General features: G+C 49.9%; 1 protein-coding gene across 1 annotated transcript in view; it reads right to left on the bottom strand.

Annotated features, from left to right (window-relative positions):
• The window catches only part of LOC311228495 (intraflagellar transport protein 88 homolog), a gene marked incomplete at both ends in the record, with an annotated part of 245256 nt that overhangs the window by 222698 nt on the left and 3139 nt on the right, over positions 1–19419 (bottom strand). The window contains one exon of the mRNA XM_084314399.1: positions 4582–4645. Coding sequence (XP_084170525.1) covers positions 4582–4645 — 64 coding nt within the window. The remainder of the gene's footprint in view (positions 1–4581; positions 4646–19419) is intronic.

The following is a 19419-nucleotide window of genomic DNA, read 5'->3' as shown; positions in this document are numbered from 1 at the left end:
CGTACGTCTGTTTAAATTGGGGGGGGGGAATTCGGATCGGTCCAACGTAATGACGACAAACAGCATACGTTGAACAGCATCTGTTGATTCAACATTTATTAGATATTGGCATTTCAATCATTAAAATGCAACCACAAAACAATATTGATTCAATGATATGTTTTCAACATTAGTCAATTGCTTTAGCGGTTAATGGGTGATTCAACATCAATCGTCGACCTTAACCAAAAATCAAGCATTGTGACCATAAATCAACATTGAATTAACACCTTTTGCTATCTGGGTACACACTTCCCCTAAACTCTGTTAAACAACACTCACCTCTGGTCAGATTATGATTGATTGTTACTCTTACCTACCCACTTCCACTAAACGTTGCTAAACAAGACTCTCCTCTGGTCAGATTATGGTGATTGATTGTTACTCTTACCTACCTACAGTAGTCACTTCGGGCTGTACAGTGCGAGATATATGTCGCTCGTGCTACGTCTGCGTAGAGTCCATATATCAAACACCAAATCCCATAATTCCTAGCGAACAATATGCCAGCGAGTCGCGAGCTCAATGTACACTGACTGAGTGACTTCGACAAAATGAAGCGCTTTTTAAGGTATTAAATCCAACAAAAGAAGGATTAGTACAAGATCAAAACCCCAAACGAGCCCGAGAGGGACCACCGTTAATAGAAACGAGACAAAAGGAGAAGATTAACAAGATGTACAGATATAACGCAGAGTGGGAAAATTATTTTCCGTGGCTAATTTGTATCTGTTTGTAGCATCTGTTGCATCGGTCAAAAGTTCAAAACCGATTCATTCATATAATTTGCTCTCATCCACTTCTGTCAGCAGTGCACTGTGACTGCAGTGCACACAGATACTATCTTTGCTTCGCTACTACAGAAGGCGAGAGCCGCGTCACAGTTATCAACAAACAGTGGAAGTCGAGGAGGAGGAGACATGAATAGAATTGATCAACTGTCTAACGCTAGTAGCCTCTGGCTAACGCTAAACTACAGTGTCTAACTAACTAACGTGACTCTGCAACACCAGTTCCATTAGTGAGGAAATGGGGGGGGGGGGGGGGTATATCGACGACGCTTGACAACAGGTTCAAAGATAACTTCACATTTATTGGCAATTCGTTTCTTTATATCGCTTGCTCCAGCCAGGTTCAAACTGCGTTGTTGACAAAATGCCATCATGGTGTGGTCAGCTACGGAGCATCAGAACGCTCAAACTCAAACGCGCGCTCTCTCTCTCTCTCTCTCTCTCTCTCTCTCTCTCTCTCTCTCTCTCTCTCTCTCTCTGTTCAATGATTTAAAGTGGCCAAACGTTACAATATAAATACTAACTGGATAGTTGATGATAAACATTTAATTTCATTATCTGAAATATTATAAAATCATTAAGTCTGCTATAAGCCGGATTAAGTATATACATTTGGATTTTGTGTGCCCTGTATGCAAGATTCATGTCCCTTGCCAGTCACATACCTATTTAAGTAATGAACTGCACTACTTGTGGTTGTTTTTAGAGATTTTAGAGACGTTTTATACTCATGCTACAAGATTTTGGCCTGTGCTACAAAACTATTGTCGTATATTTCTAAATGGAAACATGAATAAAGCAACTGAAATGTACAAAGTAATGATTAGATAGAGAAGTTGATTTGATAGAAAGGGTGATTTGAACACCATGTGAGTTATTTCTGTGGCCCTAGGCTAAAAGAGGGTAGAGCTAAGTCGACTCTCCCATCACCCCAGACCAGATGGCTGACCTTAAGATAATTACTGGGCCCTCCAGGAGATAGTAAGATAGGGCAGGAAGGAAGTATGTACTCTAGCTAAGAGAGGAAACAAAAGCTTACTCCAGAATGACCCATTTGCCCCCACCGGACGGAACCTATTTGATAATAACAGACAGAAGGAAGGATATAATTATCTTTGAAGGAAACTAAACCAAACTCAAAATAACAGTTGAGATCAAAAGGTCATATTTAAGTAATTTCAGGTTAGAACGGCAGCTGCTGCTGACTAAGGTACAGAGGTCAGAAAGGTGACACCAAAACGGTTGGAATCTTCCTTTCACATCACAGAAACTGCCACCAGTTAAAACAGTGCAAATCAATAATATACTAATAGGTTTAGCAATTTCATAAGTTACATGTAGGCATAACTCTTAGAACTATTAGAATAACAGAAGTCACCATAAGGAATAAAAACTCTTAATACTAAAAAGATAAACAACTATACAATATTGGTCATATGATTTAATCAGGAAATAAAGTGTTCTATTGAAGGACGGATATGGTTTGTTGTCTGGGCACTGAAAGTAGTCTGTTTCTTATCTAGACTATGGAAACATTTTGTCACAAGCATGAGGATGTGTTACTCAGTGAAAAACGGAATCCCCTCATCAAGAAATGATTAAACAGCCGGCAGATTCTAATTGTGAAACTGTGTAGTGTCAGCAGACGCAGACTGTGCAACATGTTGACGCAAGACCCAGGAAGACGTGTCACGACAGACAAATTCCGGCTACAAGGAATGTGGCCAAATAGGGAAGCCAGATTGTGGGAGTGATGTGACTAGATAGGCAGGGAAGGTCTCTCTCTCTCTCTCTCTCATAAAAAGGGCTGATGGCGACGGACAGAGACACACACCAGAAGGGACCTGGAGACTGCACACACACCCGGTGACGGGAGCGAGGAGACGGAGAAGGATCCCTGGAACCGGTGACACAGAGAGCCATTGACACCAGATGACAGAGCCGAGGCTCATAGCAGACTCCGCCGAGACGAAAATCAAGCGCTCCCTGCCTGACCGCCGAGGAACGACCAGCAAACCACTAAGAGAGGACTCGTGTTGCCATGGACAACCTGAGACAGAGAACCGCAACGGAGAAGAAAGCTCTGATCGGCCCTAGCTGATCGGAGCATGGACCAAACAGCCACATTGTAACTGAGGGGTACAATTCCCTGACTGTATTGATAAGTATGGTATCATTAAACCACTACCGCTTTATGTACTTTAATTACTGGCCATACAGTACATGATATATAAATATGATGAACACTTCCCACAAGAAATCGGTTCCACACAAAGTAATAATTAAGTATTTATTGCAGCAAAAGGTACATAATATACTTCTCTATTATACTTTGGATGCGCTTATAAGGCAAAGGAATGTGCGTAGGCAAATCAATAATGAATGTCCATTCTCTGGTTACGCAGGAGGTAATTATACAACCTGAATCTTAGGGAATTATATCTATGGTACACTAGTAATATATAGCGGGAGATACTGGAAGGGTCCCCCCGGTTGTAAGCCAGCAGGGGTAGAGGATCTGTCGGTAGTAGAGAGTCTGGTCAACGATGACTAAGGAGACTCCAAGTACAGGAGACGGTGCAATAGTCTCTTGATCCACAGACGAATACAGCTGTTCTCCGTAGACTGTAGCTCCACAGTGAAGAAAGCTAGCCAGCCTCAGGCTCTCTGAGGCGCAGACTCGACTTGGCTCCTCACAGGGTAAATCCCACACGTGTAGGCGTCGGCGATTCTCCGCTCCATAAATCACAGGACCAAAACAAATATAATCCAGCCGCAAAGGGCTATGTAGTCGTCGGGTAGATTAATCCAGTGTACATGTCCACACGGTTCTCGTCTAGGTCTCCTCGGGTGAAAGCGCCATGAAAGCAGCCCAGCCTGGATAAGCACTCTAGCTGATACGAGGAAGCGTTGGTGATGCTGGTCACTGTAGAACTTTAGCCGCACGATACACTATACACAAATAGACTATTACTGACTTAATAGAAATATGTCGCACTCGACGGTATAGCGCCAAACTCTGACAATTCAGTTATTAATTCGCACGCGGTCTCAATGCTCTATTTGGGGCCAAACAGGCCATACTTCACCGCACGGAGTATCGTGGGTGAGGCTTCAACTTATTGGGTAACTCTACTTCTGTATTCACCTGCGCCATATTTATATGCACGGCGAACAAACTAGTGCCAACCTCATTTCTGTCTCGTATTCCTGGGCAAGGCCGGGCATGTACAGACATGTCTTGTCGGTGGCCTTGAACCTGACTCTGGAGGCATGGCCCCGGCGCCTGTGGACCGCTGTCCAATAGGAGAATGAAATATTATGGTCTGTACTAGGCTAAAGGGACATTCCGTGTATATGTACAAGGAATATACAAGGGATATCAAACGATATACAAATACTATGCAATATATATCAATCAATAAATATATATATTCGGTTTAATCTGATCCTTTGTAACACACATCAAAGAGACAATTAGATATACCAAAGAGACGATGTACTTGTTTTGATTCCTAAGCTGTGGTTTATTAATAAACACTGCAGCCTGTTGATTTGACCACCTCGTCAGCCTCCTTTTAATTGAACCGAACATCTGAAATACCAAACAAATGCCGGAGAAGGGTAATAGAAAACTATACGATCACTGAACTTAGATATAGAGATAAATGAAGATAGAAGATACTTCACTATCAACCTCTGTGCAAAAAAAGATAACGTACAGCCCTAAGCTCTGTTAAACAACACTCACCTCTGGTCAGGGATGAAGTGTATCCTGCTGCTCTGACTGCTGTCATTGGCCTGGCTGTTCCATCCTGACACACACAAAAGAAAACAAAAAAACATAATACTTACTGTTGTGAAGGGCCAGATTAAAGCTGAGAATCTACATTTATTGTTTTATATACATTGTATATTATTTATATATACACGGTATATCCCTTTAAGCCTGCGTTCGAATCATAGTAATATTCGCTCTCCTTATTGGATAACGCCCTCGGCGCCAGACCGCAAGCCCCCAAAGTCAGGTTCAAAGTCGCAACATGCCCGGAGACAGCGTATTGATTCGAGACGAGAACTGAGGTTCGGGACTAGATAACCACTTAAGTATATATGCTGCGGCAGGTGCGAACAGTAGCTGTTCATCAAGTTCATCCCGATTCAACGTGTAGTGAAGTGAGAAGCAGTGCGTCTAACAGAGCGTTGAGAACCACGTGCGAATTGAATAGTAAAGTGTCAGATTAATGCAGTAACGTCAAGTTCGACTTAGTTTAATGTGAAGTAAATAGTCGTTAATTTATTGTGTATCGTGCCAACCACAGTTCTGTTTCGTATTAGCTCTCGCTCGGCATCACTAGTCTGCACTATCTCGCATATGTACACGCTCACTGAATAAAGACCACAAATGTACCTTTAATCCCAATATTCGTCTGACCACACCCCTATCAGCTTACCCATATAAGCAGGGGTGGGGCCACCCACTCGCCTCCTTCTCGCTTTCACCACAAGGAAGAAGTGCCTCGGTAGATCCCCACACTTGACACCATGCTGGAAGAAAGAATTAGGAGCAGCTTTGGGAAACAAGGATACGTTGACATCATATCTTTATTTTCTCTCTCACTATTTTTCGAGAAAATACGGCGATATTGTCTTTGTACTGGAGTGTCTGGAAGATGATGATCATTCTAAAAATCCTCCACCGGTTTTCGTATTGGGAGTTCGTGCCGCTACATGCTTTTCCAACTGCAGTCCTTGCTGTGTGCTGGTTGCGGTAAAGGCACAGCTGGGCTGTAGGACGCGCCGCTGTTGTGAGACGCGGTGGGTTCCTGGTTCTGGTGAGTTATGTTTTGCTGGCAGGCTCCACTTGTCTGTTAGTGCTATGGGGGCTACTTGACAATGTTTATGAAAACCGGCCCCAGGCTAGGGTCCTTTGTTCAGTCTCCTAGACGACAGAAGACCTTGGTCTGAAGCCATTTTAGTTTAACTAGTGGGCCGCGACCATTAACACTGGTGATCCCTGTGTTTTCTGGACGAGTGGATATCTCTCTGTCCCGTGTTAAGCCCCTTCTTTCATATCCAAATGAGAGTATTCCTTCACGAGGAGATATGTGCATGGATGTTCGATAGCGGAAGATCCATGTTCAAGTCAGCTACACAAGCCAGTTTGGTATTGTGCTGATTCCGTCGGGTGTTGGTAAAATCTTGTTTCATCTTTTCTCTTAAAAAGTGAGGAGGGTTTCAGAACGGCGGCCTGTCTGGGTGAGTGTTATATCATTGTGTACAAAGTTCAGGTGATAGCTGCTTAGCCTACGGTTAGCCAGTCAGCTGTTAGCTGCGGCGTTAGCCTGCTGGGATCACTGCGTGGCCTACAGAGGTTGGGCCTACTGTTAGCCAGTCAGCTGTTAGCTGCGGCGCTAGCCGGTTGTGATCACTAGGAAACGTTAGCTGGCTGCTATCGGACAAGGCCAGCGCGGGGTAGCTCCGGCTCCTCGCGCGCCGCCGCGCGCTTCCCTCTGGTCGCGTGCGCCGTTCGCTCGGCGTCTCGCGAGCAGGGGCGGTAGCGACCGACGGTTGGGGCGACCGTTAGCTTAATGCTACTCTGTTGAACGTGCTTTGATTATAACATGTTTTACACTCTTGACTACGACGTCATCTTTGACAGGGGATGTTCGTCGACCCTGCCCTGAGCCTGGACGGGGATTGCGTCAACAAAGAGGACTGTAGCGACTGGTTGGAGCGACGACGCTGCCCAGTTCGAGCAACACAGGATCGGCTGTGTTGTCTACGGGGTCTTGAGACTGCACTTCGCTGATCTACGTTCCGGGTAGGACAAGGTTTGACCAGACCTTATAACACATCTTCTGGTTTTACTTTTCTAAATGTTTTGTGAATAACGATGTTTTCCCAAAACGTGTGTTGCTGCAATGCATTTAGGATACGACGCGAGTTATGTGTGAACTGTTTTTGTCACTGGCAGTTAGCTTCTCCGTGCAAATCGGGTTGTTGTTACAGATGTGAAAATGATCTGGTTGTTGTGTGAGAAACATCATGTGTGTTTATATGTACCGTGTACTCACAACTAAGGTAACTAACCTATGAAGCTATGCTTAGTGACAAGTGAGTAAAAGAATGTTCTTTTCTCAGCCTGTGATGACAATGAACAGTGTGTTCACATATTAACAGGTTTTCCTGTTTTAACTGGCCGTATTAAGGGTAAAATAAGAGGATTGTGTTTCCCCCCGGTTCCCTGGGGACTTTTTCATCCTCCTATCAGACATGTTGTGCACTACATTGTGTCTTTTGTGTGGTAGGGATGCGATGTAACCCTTAGCTTGATTGCTGAGGTTGTGCTAAAACTGCTGGAGAAACTTTATTTTCCTAAAAGAAAAGATTGTTTGGTGGCTGTCGTGTGTGCTTAGCAAGGCCTGTGGCCGATACTAATCGAGAATTATGTATTCTCTCATTATGAAAAACGGCGTTCCTCTGTAGAGTGTTTTTTTTGCCATTTTTTGTAGGTGATGATGGGTTGTGTGTGTCATGTGACCTACAACTGGGTTGGACTGGCCACAGAAGCACATGTGTATGTTGGACCGGGGCTCTTAGAGAGCCCTCTCTATTCTGTGTTTTTTCCTTAGTAAAAATCAGATAGCAGGTTGGCTCATGCGCTGTGTGGAGCTGTCAAAACGCTTCATAGAGCTGACTATGACTGTGTCATATTCTCTTTTTGTCATTACATCGTATCATGGGTGTGGGGTCGTAAAAGGGGTGAACTGGTAACCTTTCCTCTCCCCCTTGTTTCTGTCGGTCAGGGGTACACCCCCATGTCCTTCAAGGTTCATGTCACGTTGCGGTTCGGCACGTTACGGGGTGGGGGGGGGGGGGGGGGAGGGAGTTTCCTGGTCCCACGGCCTGGAATATTGGGCGTGTGCACCGCAGAAATTCCCCCGCCATAGAGTACGTCACCGTGCGCGTCTCTGTTGGTAGGACTTCCGTGTGCTGTTCAGGTCCATGTGATGGATCTGTTTCGGGGGGGTGGTCAGGGCTCCTCCTCACCAAGCGCCTATTCGGGCCTTCTGTGAGTTCGGACTCCTCCTTTCCATGTGAGGGAGCCTCCATCAGAGTACAGAGCCTTCCTCCTCAGATTGTCAAAGTGAGTGGACCCTCTAGAAGGTGTCCTATTCTATTGTGTATGTATTCGATTCAATTCGATTATTGAGTGTGTATGGGTTCAGTGCCTCTTCCCCGGAGAGCCCTAAAACCAATTTTGTACATGGCTCAAGGTGCAATATATTCTTTTCAATCTGTACAGCTCGCGTGGGAAGTCTCTCTGGGGATCCCCGTCTCCTTCCTATGGGAGGGTGGTGGGATGTAAAAATGTGAACGATTTTTACCCCCGGCTGTGTAGACTGGGATACATACTGTTGGTGCTTCCTTCTTTTCTATTCAAAAAGTGATGGAGTTAGGAAGTGTCACACCCCTCTTGTCGTTCCCCTGGGCGCCTTGGGGATTCAATGACAGGTTAAATAGCCTGTTCATTGATGGGGGTGTGTCCCGACAAACGTATAGTGCTAGCTCGCTGTGAACAGGCGACTGACTGGCACACCTTGGTTGCTTGAGGTTAAAACAGCGTTTTTATAAAGCAACTGAGATGGGGGTTTTTCCTCTTCCGACGACCACATCCCACGACCTGGGTTGGTTATCGACGGATTCTCGTTCATGTCTGGGGGATGATGATGGAATGGATTTGAACATATGTAGAGGGGTCTCACGCCCTTGGGGTGGGCCACCAGGCGCGGTTCGCCCGAACGTCTGGGTGGCGCCTTCTTTTCATGTTAAGATCGACACGCATATCTGCCCTTTCTCCTGGAGTAGGCATGTCGGCGTGGTTAGGGCACGGGACTGGTTCTGGTCACGCTGGTCCGGATCAGTTGAACCCGTTGTCCGCCGGGGATGCAGATCTGCTGTTCTGGTACCCTGAGGGACTTGGGCTTTTTTCAGGGGGAAAAATGCCAGGACGGTCCGGGTGTCACAGGGTTAAGCGCTATGGAGACCCTGGTTGGGTACGTTTTTACTCAGCACTGTCGTAATGGCTTACGGCCATGCCATCCTGTACATGCTCGATCTCGTCGGATCTCGGCCGCTACACAGGTTGGTCCTGGTTAGTACTTGGTTGGGAGACCGCCTGGGAATACCAAGTACGGTGTGCTTAGGGGCTGGTTCTCCATTCTTTTTCGCTCCTCTCTCACGCATGGCGAAGAGGGGCCTGTGGGGGTGGTCTTTGACCTCCTCTGGTGACCCTGTGCTTCCCGTACCGCCAGGCCCGGTCGGAAGTAATGTTTCGTCGACCCGTAGGCCTGGGTTAACCCTTTTTTGAAAACTGAAACACTTGTTCTTGAGGGGTTATAGGAACAACCACCGCATTGGGTAACGCCGAGGTGGTTGATTCCCTGGTGTGTTGGAGCAGTGTCAACTCCCGGGTTCATCGTTTGAGGGTGCCCCTGCACGTTCATGACGTCTGCCAATCGTGTCAGCCTTCTCTGCCTCGACCCCTCTGGGTGGGGTTTTTTAAATGGAGGCTTGGTCATGCAACACCGCCAGCTTACGCTCCTTCCGCCGGAGCGGCTGTGTTCAGCTGTCCCCTCTGGCGCCAGTCTCGTCCGCAGTCTCCAGGCTAGGGTTAATAGCCTGTTGCCTGGTTTTTCCCCGGTGCGCTGCCTGCTTCCGTTGGTTAACCTTTTTTGTGTGCTTACGGCCATGCTGACTGCCTGTTGCAGGGTCAGTGTGCCAGGCGGTGTACTATTGGGGGGACGGGGCCCGCTCGGCTGAGGGGCCTTTGTCCGAATACGCTGGCGATGTGGGGGGCGGGGCACTACGTGCCCACCTGGTGGGGTCTTGATGCTGGCATCATGGACTTCTCCGGGCCCCCATTCCAGGGAGTCCAGTCCTTTTGGTGGGTCTGGGTCTTCCTTTGCGCTCCGCTGCTACGGCCTTGCCACGGGGTTGGGTTTGCCCTTGACCCCGTGATTCTGGGGGCAGTAACGAGGTTGTTCCTCCGTTCGTTCCCGGGTGGCATACGGGTTGTGCGTGTGTGTAGTCGTGGGGTCAAGCCACGGTCTGCTCACCCTGTGCGCTGAGTTGCTTGAGTGCCTCTTCGCACGGTCGGGTCCGTCGCCCTCCCGTGAAGCCCCTAATAGGGGGGGTGCCCTCCATTAGGGTGGGTCGGGGGGGCTCGGCCCTCCCTGTTCTGATGGTTGTGGGGGGCTGTCAGCAGGGTGTATTTGTCGGCCGTTGGCTCTCGCTCGGCCTCCCTTGTGCAGACTAGTGATGCCGAGCGAGAGCTAATACGAAACAGAACGTTAGGTTATGACTATAACCAAGTTCTGTTAGTATAGCGACGCTCGGCATCCGACGCCGCTGCAGCCTTTGACCTCGCCTTGTGGCGAAAGCTTGGGAAGGAGGCGAGTGGGTGGCCCCACCCCTGCTTATATGGGTAAACTGATAGGGGTGTGGTCAGACGAATATTGGGATTAAAGGTACATTTGTGGTCTTTATTCAGTGCGCGTGCACATATGCGAGATAGTGCAGACTAGTGATGCCGAGCGTCGCTATACTAACAGAACTTGGTTATAGTCATAACCTAACGTTCGTTCGTGTGTAGCATTACCCAGCGGTTCGTTCGTGTTAGCTAGTGGACCTTAGCCAGTGCGCGTGGACTAAATACATTGGTGCCAGCACACGAGGAGGCCTAGTCGGAGAACCTGCTGGACGTGTGCACAGGAGAACCGGCGGCGGCGATTGCAGAACCATTACTGGTTGGATTATATTGATTGTGGAACGTATTACCCGGAGAAGAGCATCGTTAATCTCCACTGTCGTTTGGGATTTAACCTCGTGAGGATTTACATTCGGGCTGGCCTCATGGACCGAGGCTAGCTGGCTATCATCGTTGCTATCGTGCAATTGGATTACAGTTATTGCTTTTGTTGCTGAGCTTTGGATTACAAGGACTGGCTTCTGTACGTGAATCCCCTTCTTCTTCAATTGATCAGACTGAGTATCCGAACATTCCTCTATCCTCCAGACCTTACAACTCTGGGAGGAACCCAGTGTCTCCAGGCGGTACCAGCGTTGCCCTCTATAATTGCTATTATACGCCAGGTGGCGTCAGCCTAGTACCCATCGTAGGAATCATTCTATTCCCAGTGACTTATGCTACTGACTGACTTTATGCCTATTCTTCGCCATACAAGCGCGACCCTAATTCTCATTCTGTAACCTATTGTTGCATAATAATAAATACCCTCAATACCATATATTCGATGTACTGTCTGGCCAGTAATTAAAGTACATACCTAGCAGTGGTTTAATCTATCACAATCTTTAATACAGTCAGGGTTTTGTAACCCCTCAGTTACAATTGGTCCTTCGAGCCGGAGGGTATCAGTAATCTTTAATATCATATTAATATTGATATGGCCAGCGGTGGACACTCTCCAGACGGCTCTCCCAAATTAGAGCGCCCGCGGCGCAAACGTCAGCCACCTCCATACCTGGAGGACTTCGCTTTCGTTTTACCCCCTAGCTTATCTAAAAAGACGTTAAATACGGATAAAACGGATAGTTTAAGCATGCCCAATCCTATCGACTTGTCGGCCCTACCAGTAGAGACCCCAGTGGGTTCAAACGAAACTGACTTAGCTCACGGGGGGGACCAAGCGGGACATGACGTGACTATACCCCAAGACAGCGCCACCGGGATAGACCCCGGAGCGCCCCAGGATAAAGAAAGCGCCACCGGGATAGACCCCGGAACGCAACCAACCCAAGAGCACGCACCCGAGACAGACCTCGGCGCGCAACCAAGAGAAGAGTACCGCGCTCAAGAGATGGACCTCGAGGCGCGGCAAGAGAACAGGTCTCCACCAAGCCCTGTCAGCGCCCGATCACTTCCATCGGTGTCATCCCCCAGCGAGGCTGACCAGAGACTGGCGCAAGCCTTAATCGCCACGCTGACAGCTTCAACTGAAAGAGACCATCTCCAAGCACAGGCACAGAGTGCGCGCGAACAGTCTGCAGTGGAGCGCGAACGTCTCCAAGCACAGGCACTTAGTGAGCGCGAACACTCTGCAGCGGAACGAGAGCGCCTCCACGCGCAACTCCAAGCACAAGCACTTAGTGAGCGCGAACACTCTGCAGCGGAACGAGAGCGCCTCCAAGCGCAACAACAGAGTGAGCACGAACGCATCAGACTGGAGGAGAGGCGCCTCCAGACGGAAGAGAACATCCAGCGAGAACACGCCAATGCACAGCGCGAAGCAGAGCGCGACCGGCTGCAGGCGCAGATGATAGAACAATTGATCGCCAGGTCGACCCCCCCCCCCCTCCACACGGAGCTCCCGGAGATCATCACGACACGGGTTTAGGGCACCTTCCCCTACCCGACAAATCTACACAGGACCCGGCCAACAGGAAGAACCTGCCTACGTCGCCGAGCCCCCTCCCCGACCAGTCTATACGGGACCCAGCCAACGGGAAGAACCGGCCTGCGTCGCCGAGAGACTAACTAGAAGACTCCAAGACCTAACGGAGGAAGAGGAGGGACATCAAGCCCACCAGCACGAACCTACTTTGGACCAGGAGGCCCAGTACAGCCCCGGCCTCAGCCCCGAGTCACTGCGCTACAAACCCCCGACCCAACTCAAGGGTGAGTTTGATGTACAGTCAGCACCAAGGAGCAGCACCTGGGGGCCCGGCCTCTGGTACCCACCCAGCACTAACCCACGACCACCCGTACGGGGAGACTCGCCCAGGAGGCCTCTCCCCCTACGCTCATCGGTGTCCCAGCCATCCATGGCGTCTTACCTTGGAACACCGACGTTCCCAGACTTTACGCGCGAGGACAGAGCACAGTACACAGAATTACGCATGTGTTTAGAGACTATAATGTCCGATGTCCACGACGAGTCTTATAAATATGCCATCCTCCTCAAGCATCTCAAGGTGCCCAGAGCGCATAACATAGCGCTGGCATATTCAAACTCAAGAACCCCATACTCAGATGCTCTGGTGGCCCTTGACGCGCGCTATGGACGCATATGGGATTACGTGATCCAAGAAATACGAGATATCGACCGCCTCCCCCCAGCCAAAGACAATAGAGCACTAGATGACCTCTCTATCAAGGTACAATCCCTCGTGGGGATGCTGGGGTCCCAAAAGGAGAAGGGGAGATATGAACTGTATGCAAATTCTAACGTGGAGCGGATACTGGAGAAGCTCCCTCCAGCCCGTCAAGAGCGTTTTCGGCGGCAGAAAGACCACCGTGACCCCAACGGCCCAGAACCATCCCTCCTAGACCTGGCTGATTTCCTAGCCAGGGAGGTCAGCAGTCTACGATTGGACACATTCGTGTGGAGTGGCTCTAGCCCTAGAGATGGACCGCAGAGGTTCAATGACAACCGCCGGTCAGTGACCGTTATGCACCAGGCCGAGTCAGTGCCGCAGCACAAGAACCACAACACCCCCCACGTGAAGGGAAAGTGGAAGATTGCCTGCCAGTACTGTGAAAATGAACATTGGCTGTCTCAATGTGACACCTTCAAGAAGCTGACTGCTGACGAAGTGAGTCAGTGGATCAAAGCGAACCGCCGCTGCTTCCGCTGCGCGCGCAGCCATATGGCAGCTGAGTGCCGCTTGAAGAAAAGATGCAGCAAGTGCGACGGCGCCCACCTGGAGGTCCTACACGACAGCAACAAGAGGAGACCCGTACCACAAAGCAGCTCGAGAGTAAATGTCATGTATATAGACCCTGCGAAGAGCGGGAGCTCCCGAGTGCTCTTGAAGGTGGTCCGAGTGCTCCTAAGCTGCGAGGACAAGGTCATGGACACTTACGCCGTCCTAGATGATGGGTCGGAAAAGACTCTCCTCCTCGCTTCCGCCGCAGCCCAGTTGGGCCTGCGGGGTACCGAAGAAACAATGACAATCCGTACCATTAGGCAAGACCTAAAGACTATAAAGGGTAAAAACGTCTCATTCACAATAGCAGCGGTCGAGCAGCCCGAGAAGCGGTATAGCATCACTAACGCCTTCACAAGCCACGACATAGGTCTGTCACGTTATACCTACCCCATCACACAGCTGACGGAGAAATACGTGCACCTACGTCAACTACCTATACCGCCCATCGATGGCGCCACCCCGACCCTGCTCATAGGATCCGACCACGCACACCTCATCGTCCCAACGGACCAGGTCCACATCGGGCCCAGAGGCTGTCCAGCAGCGGTCAAGACCCGCCTGGGTTGGATACTACAAGGCCCCCTCTCCGGGTCTTCCAACCGACCGACAGCCACCCGCTGCCTCTACACGAGGATAAGCGAAGACGACACCACCCTCTTGCAGCACGTCGAGAGACTATGGACATTAGACTCGATGCCCTTTAAGAACGAAAAGAAACTAGTTCGTTCAAAGGAAGACACGTATGCCATAGCTCTCCTCGAGCAGAAGACAAAGAGGGTCGAGGTCGACGGAGTGATGAGATACGCAACTCCACTCTTGAGGCGAGAGGGGATGCCCACCCTCCACGCCTCAAAAGAAGCGACAGAACGCTATCTACTGAACACCGAGCGGCGTCTAGCAAAGGACCCCACTCAAGCCACTGTGTACCGCGCTGAGATCGACAAACTGATCACAGCGGGACATATCAAGAAAATGTACAATCAAGAGGCAGACCAGACGACTGAATCCTGGTACGTGCCCCACCACAAGGTCCACCACAACGGCAAGAACCGCATTGTATTCAACTGCAGCTACCAGATCGGACTACAGAACCTGAATAAATTGCTCTTGCCCGGCCCGACACTCGGCCCCTCCCTCCTCGGCGTACTACTACGTTTCCGCCAAGACAAGGTGGCCATCAGCGGCAACATCAAAGGGATGTTCCTGCAGGTGTGACTGATGGAGGAGGACAAGCCCCTGCTGCGGTTCCTATGGAGAGAGAGAGGATCAATGATGAGCAACCCTCCATCTATCAATGGGAGGTCCTCCCCTTCGGCACCACATGCAGCCCATGCTGTGCTACGTTCGCACTACAAAAACACGTGACAGAAGACCCTGAAGCTGACGAGGAGGTCAGACAAAGCGTAGAGAGGAGTTTCTACGTGGACAACTGTCTACAAAGCGTCGTGACGCCAGAAGAAGCCGAAGCCATCCTACTTAAGCTCCGAGCCTCCCTGATCAAAGGCGGCTTCGACCTTAGGCAGTGGGCCAGCAGTGACCCTCAAGTACTTCGCAGCCTCTCCCCAGAGACAAAGGCAGCAAGCAGCGAGACCTGGATGGCGACCACCCCAGGTGAAGCACAGGAAATGACATTGGGCCTCGTCTGGCGCTTCAAAACAGACTCGCTCCATTACAAGCACACACCCCTGACCCAGGAGCAGGGAAGGTCGACCCCTCTACCGACCACTCGACGGAGCGTATACAGAACACTCGCAAGCCAATACGACCCGCTGGGGTGTATCCTACCTTACACCACTCGGGCGAAGATGCTCGTGCGAGAACTGTGGGACAAGGAACAGGGCTGGGACGACCCCATACCCGACCACCTAGCTTCCACCTGGAGAGAGTGGGAGAGAGAACTCAGCTCGCTCCAAAATGTGAACATTCGCCGGAGCTACTTCCCACCCACAGTGCGGCTGGAGACGTGCCAGATGGACCTGCACGTCTTCAGTGACGCCTCGGAAGTAGCCTACGGTTCGGTGGCTTACTTGCGAGCCCGAGAGGAGGGAGGAGAAGTACACACAGCTTTCGTCCTGGCTCGCTCAAGAATAGCCCCCCGCAAGCAACAATCGATCCCGCGTCTAGAGCTCTGCGCAGCTCTGGTAGGCGCGCAACTCGCCACGCTGATACAACGTGAACTCACCATAACGGTGCAAAAGACAATCTTGTGGTCAGACTCCATGACTGTACTTACATGGATCCAGTCCGATTCTTGTAGATACAAGGTCTTCGTGGGAGTCAGAGTCACCGAGATTCAAGACCTGGTAGGATCAGCGTGCTGGAGGTACGTTGACACCAAACAGAACCCAGCCGATGTCATCACACAGGGGATGTCCCTAGATGACCTCACACGTCCCAATATTTACAGTGACGGTCCTGAGTTCCTCAAGCTCCCGGAGGAGGAGTGGCCTACCCCCACACCACGGGAGGCTAGTCAAGAGGAGGCAGAGATCAAGAAATCTATGTTCTGTGGGCTGACGCACGTCCCAGCCCCCACGGACCCTAACATAGACGACTGCCTAACCTTTGAGAGTGCGCAGATAAAAACATTCTTGTGGCACCACCCTGAGGTTCCCCCCACTACAGACATTGACGCATCGAACTACGCAGAAGCAGAACTCCTTCTGCTATAGCGAGCCCAAAGAGACTCATTCCCAGATGAGCTAGACTGCCTGCAGGGAACAAAACCAATCCCTTCAGACAGCCGACTGCTCCCCTTGGCCCCCGAGCTCGACACCCATAACCTCATCAGGGTGGGTGGTCGTCTGCGACGGGCCCCGGACCTAACGGATGACGTTAAGTATCCTATCGTCCTCAACAGTCGACACAAGGTCACCGAGCTTATCATAAAGAAGTACGACGAGGATGTGCACCACGCTGGGGCAGAGAGAGTCTTCGCTGAGATCCGACACCGTTACTGGATACTGCAAGGAAGAGAAGCAGTATGTCGCTTCCAACGGACTTGTCTAGACTGTCGCAAGTGGCGAGCACAGCCCAGCATACCTATGATGGCCGACCTGCCTCCCTGCCGCCTCCGACTCGGCGAGAAGCCCTTTCACTCCACAGGCATGGACTGCTTCGGCCCGCTCTACGTCAAGAAAGGAAGAGGGACAGAGAAGAGTTGGGGCATTGTATACAAGTGCATGACCACCCGAGCAGTGCATATAGAACTCCTTCAGACCATGAGTACGGATTCATTCCTCATGTCCCTCCGGAGATTTATAGCAAGAAAAGGGAAACCGTCTGCATTGTTGTCTGATCAAGGGACAAACTTCAAAGGCGGAGAAAGAGAACTGAGAGAGAGCTTCCATGCCATGGGCCCAGAACTTAAGACCCGCCTCGCTCCCTCTCAGATCGAATTCCAGTTCAACCCCCCGAACGCCCCTCATTTCGGGGGAACCTGGGAAAGAGAAGTCCGTTCTATAAAGACAGCTCTGTACGCCGTGCTTGGGGCCCAGACCGTGGCGGAAGAAGTCCTCCTCACGGAGATCGAGGGCGTATTGAACTCAAAGCCCCTCGGGTACGTCTCAAGTGATGTAGCAGACGTCGACCCAGTCACCTCAAACACTCTCTTTATGGGGCGGCTGGACCCTGCCCTTCCACAGGCGGTGTACAGACCTGAAGAAGCGAACGGCCGAAGAATGTGGAGATACAGTCAAGTATTGGCTGACCAGTTTTGGAACAGTTTCCTCCTCCACTACCTACCGTCCCTCCAAGCCCGTCAGAAGTGGGTAAAGGACAGGGACAACTTAAAAGTGGACACAGTCGTTATGATCATAGACCAGTCACTACCCCGAGCTATGTGGCCGGCTGGCCGCGTAAGCAAAGTGATCACTGGTGCCGACGGGAAGGTCAGAGCGGCAGAAGTTATTGTCCAAGGGCGGACTTACACCTGACCCGTGGCGAGGCTGATAGAGTTGCCGGAGATCCCTGACTCCCCTGATGACGATCATGACCCACTGGCTTTGTAGATTGCCCTACTCCTCACAACAGATATTGAGCAGTTGACTGGACTATTAATCTGTCTCCCTTAACTAATTAGGTGCGGACTAATTAGGAGGCGGCTGTTGTGAAGGGCCAGATTAAAGCTGAGAATCTACATTTATTGTTTTATATACATTGTATATTATTTATATATACACGGTATATCCCTTTAAGCCTGCGTTCGAATCATAGTAATATTCGCTCTCCTTATTGGATAACGCCCTCGGCGCCAGACCGCAAGCCCCCAAAGTCAGGTTCAAAGTCGCAACATGCCCGGAGACAGCGTATTGATTCGAGACGAGAACTGAGGTTCGGGACTAGATAACCACTTAAGTATATATGCTGCGGCAGGTGCGAACAGTAGCTGTTCATCAAGTTCATCCCGATTCAACGTGTAGTGAAGTGAGAAGCAGTGCGTCTAACAGAGCGTTGAGAACCACGTGCGAATTGAATAGTAAAGTGTCAGATTAATGCAGTAACGTCAAGTTCGACTTAGTTTAATGTGAAGTAAATAGTCGTTAATTTATTGTGTATCGTGCCAACCACAGTTCGTTCGTGTGTAGCATTACCCAGCGGTTCCTTCGTGTTAGCTAGTGGACCTTAGCCAGTGCGCGTGGACTAAATACATTGGTGCCAGCACACGAGGAGGCCTAGTCGGAGAACCTGCTGGACGTGTGCACAGGAGAACCGGCGGCGGCGATTGCAGAACCATTACTGGTTGGATTATATTGATTGTGGAACGTATTACCCGGAGAAGAGCATCGTTAATCTCCACTGTCGTTTGGGATTTAACCTCGTGAGGATTTACATTCGGGCTGGCCTCATGGACCGAGGCTAGCTGGCTATCATCGTTGCTATCGTGCAATTGGATTACAGTTATTGCTTTTGTTGCTGAGCTTTGGATTACAAGGACTGGCTTCTGTACGTGAATCCCCTTCTTCTTCAATTGATCAGACTGAGTATCCGAACATTCCTCTATCCTCCAGACTTTACAACTCTGGGAGGAACCCAGTGTCTCCAGGCGGTACCAGCGTTGCCCTCTATAATTGCTATTATACGCCAGGTGGCGTCAGCCTAGTACCCATCGTAGGAATCATTCTATTCCCAGTGACTTATGCTACTGACTGACTTTATGCCTATTCTTCGCCATACAAGCGCGACCCTAATTCTCATTCTGTAACCTATTGTTGCATAATAATAAATACCCTCAAATACTATTTCTTTGTCAATGCCGTGTTATTATGAGTGTCCACCATATATTCGATGTACTGTCTGGCCAGTAATTAAAGTACATACCTAGCAGTGGTTTAATCTATCACAATCTTTAATACAGTCAGGGTTTTGTAACCCCTCAGTTACACTTACTGATACTCAGTGTGCGATCCAGGAGGGGAGCCCGGTCCGCTATAGCTCCCCTAGATCAGACATCAGCTCCCCTGGGGGTCTCTAAAGCTCCCCTGGGAGCTGTATCATCATCGTGTATAATAATAAACGTATGCTATTTTGGATGTATGATTAATGATTTGCGTGTAGTGGCTACTTACTGGGACATAATTCACGGCATTCTAGCCTTTTGTGGTGTTTACTACATCTCCCATGACCCTTAGCGGGGGATGACGTAGTTAAAGAGAGACAGTGAAAGTTGAATGGAGGTGTTTGTGCGACAGTAGAGTGCGTAATAAACTAGCGTTTTTGCATCGGAACACGACTCCGTCTACGCTATCATTACTGCATTCCTACATTTGTGACCCTTGGACGTATTTCGGAGATTATATCGAACATGTCAACTGAACAACAGAACGCAGATCGCAGAACTTTGAACGCAGTT

This window comes from Notolepis coatsorum, assembly GCF_963971535.1.
Source record: "Notolepis coatsorum genome assembly, chromosome: 5".
Classification (NCBI taxonomy): Eukaryota; Metazoa; Chordata; class Actinopteri; order Aulopiformes; family Paralepididae; genus Notolepis; species Notolepis coatsorum.
This window is presented reverse-complemented; position numbering and strand designations above follow the sequence as displayed.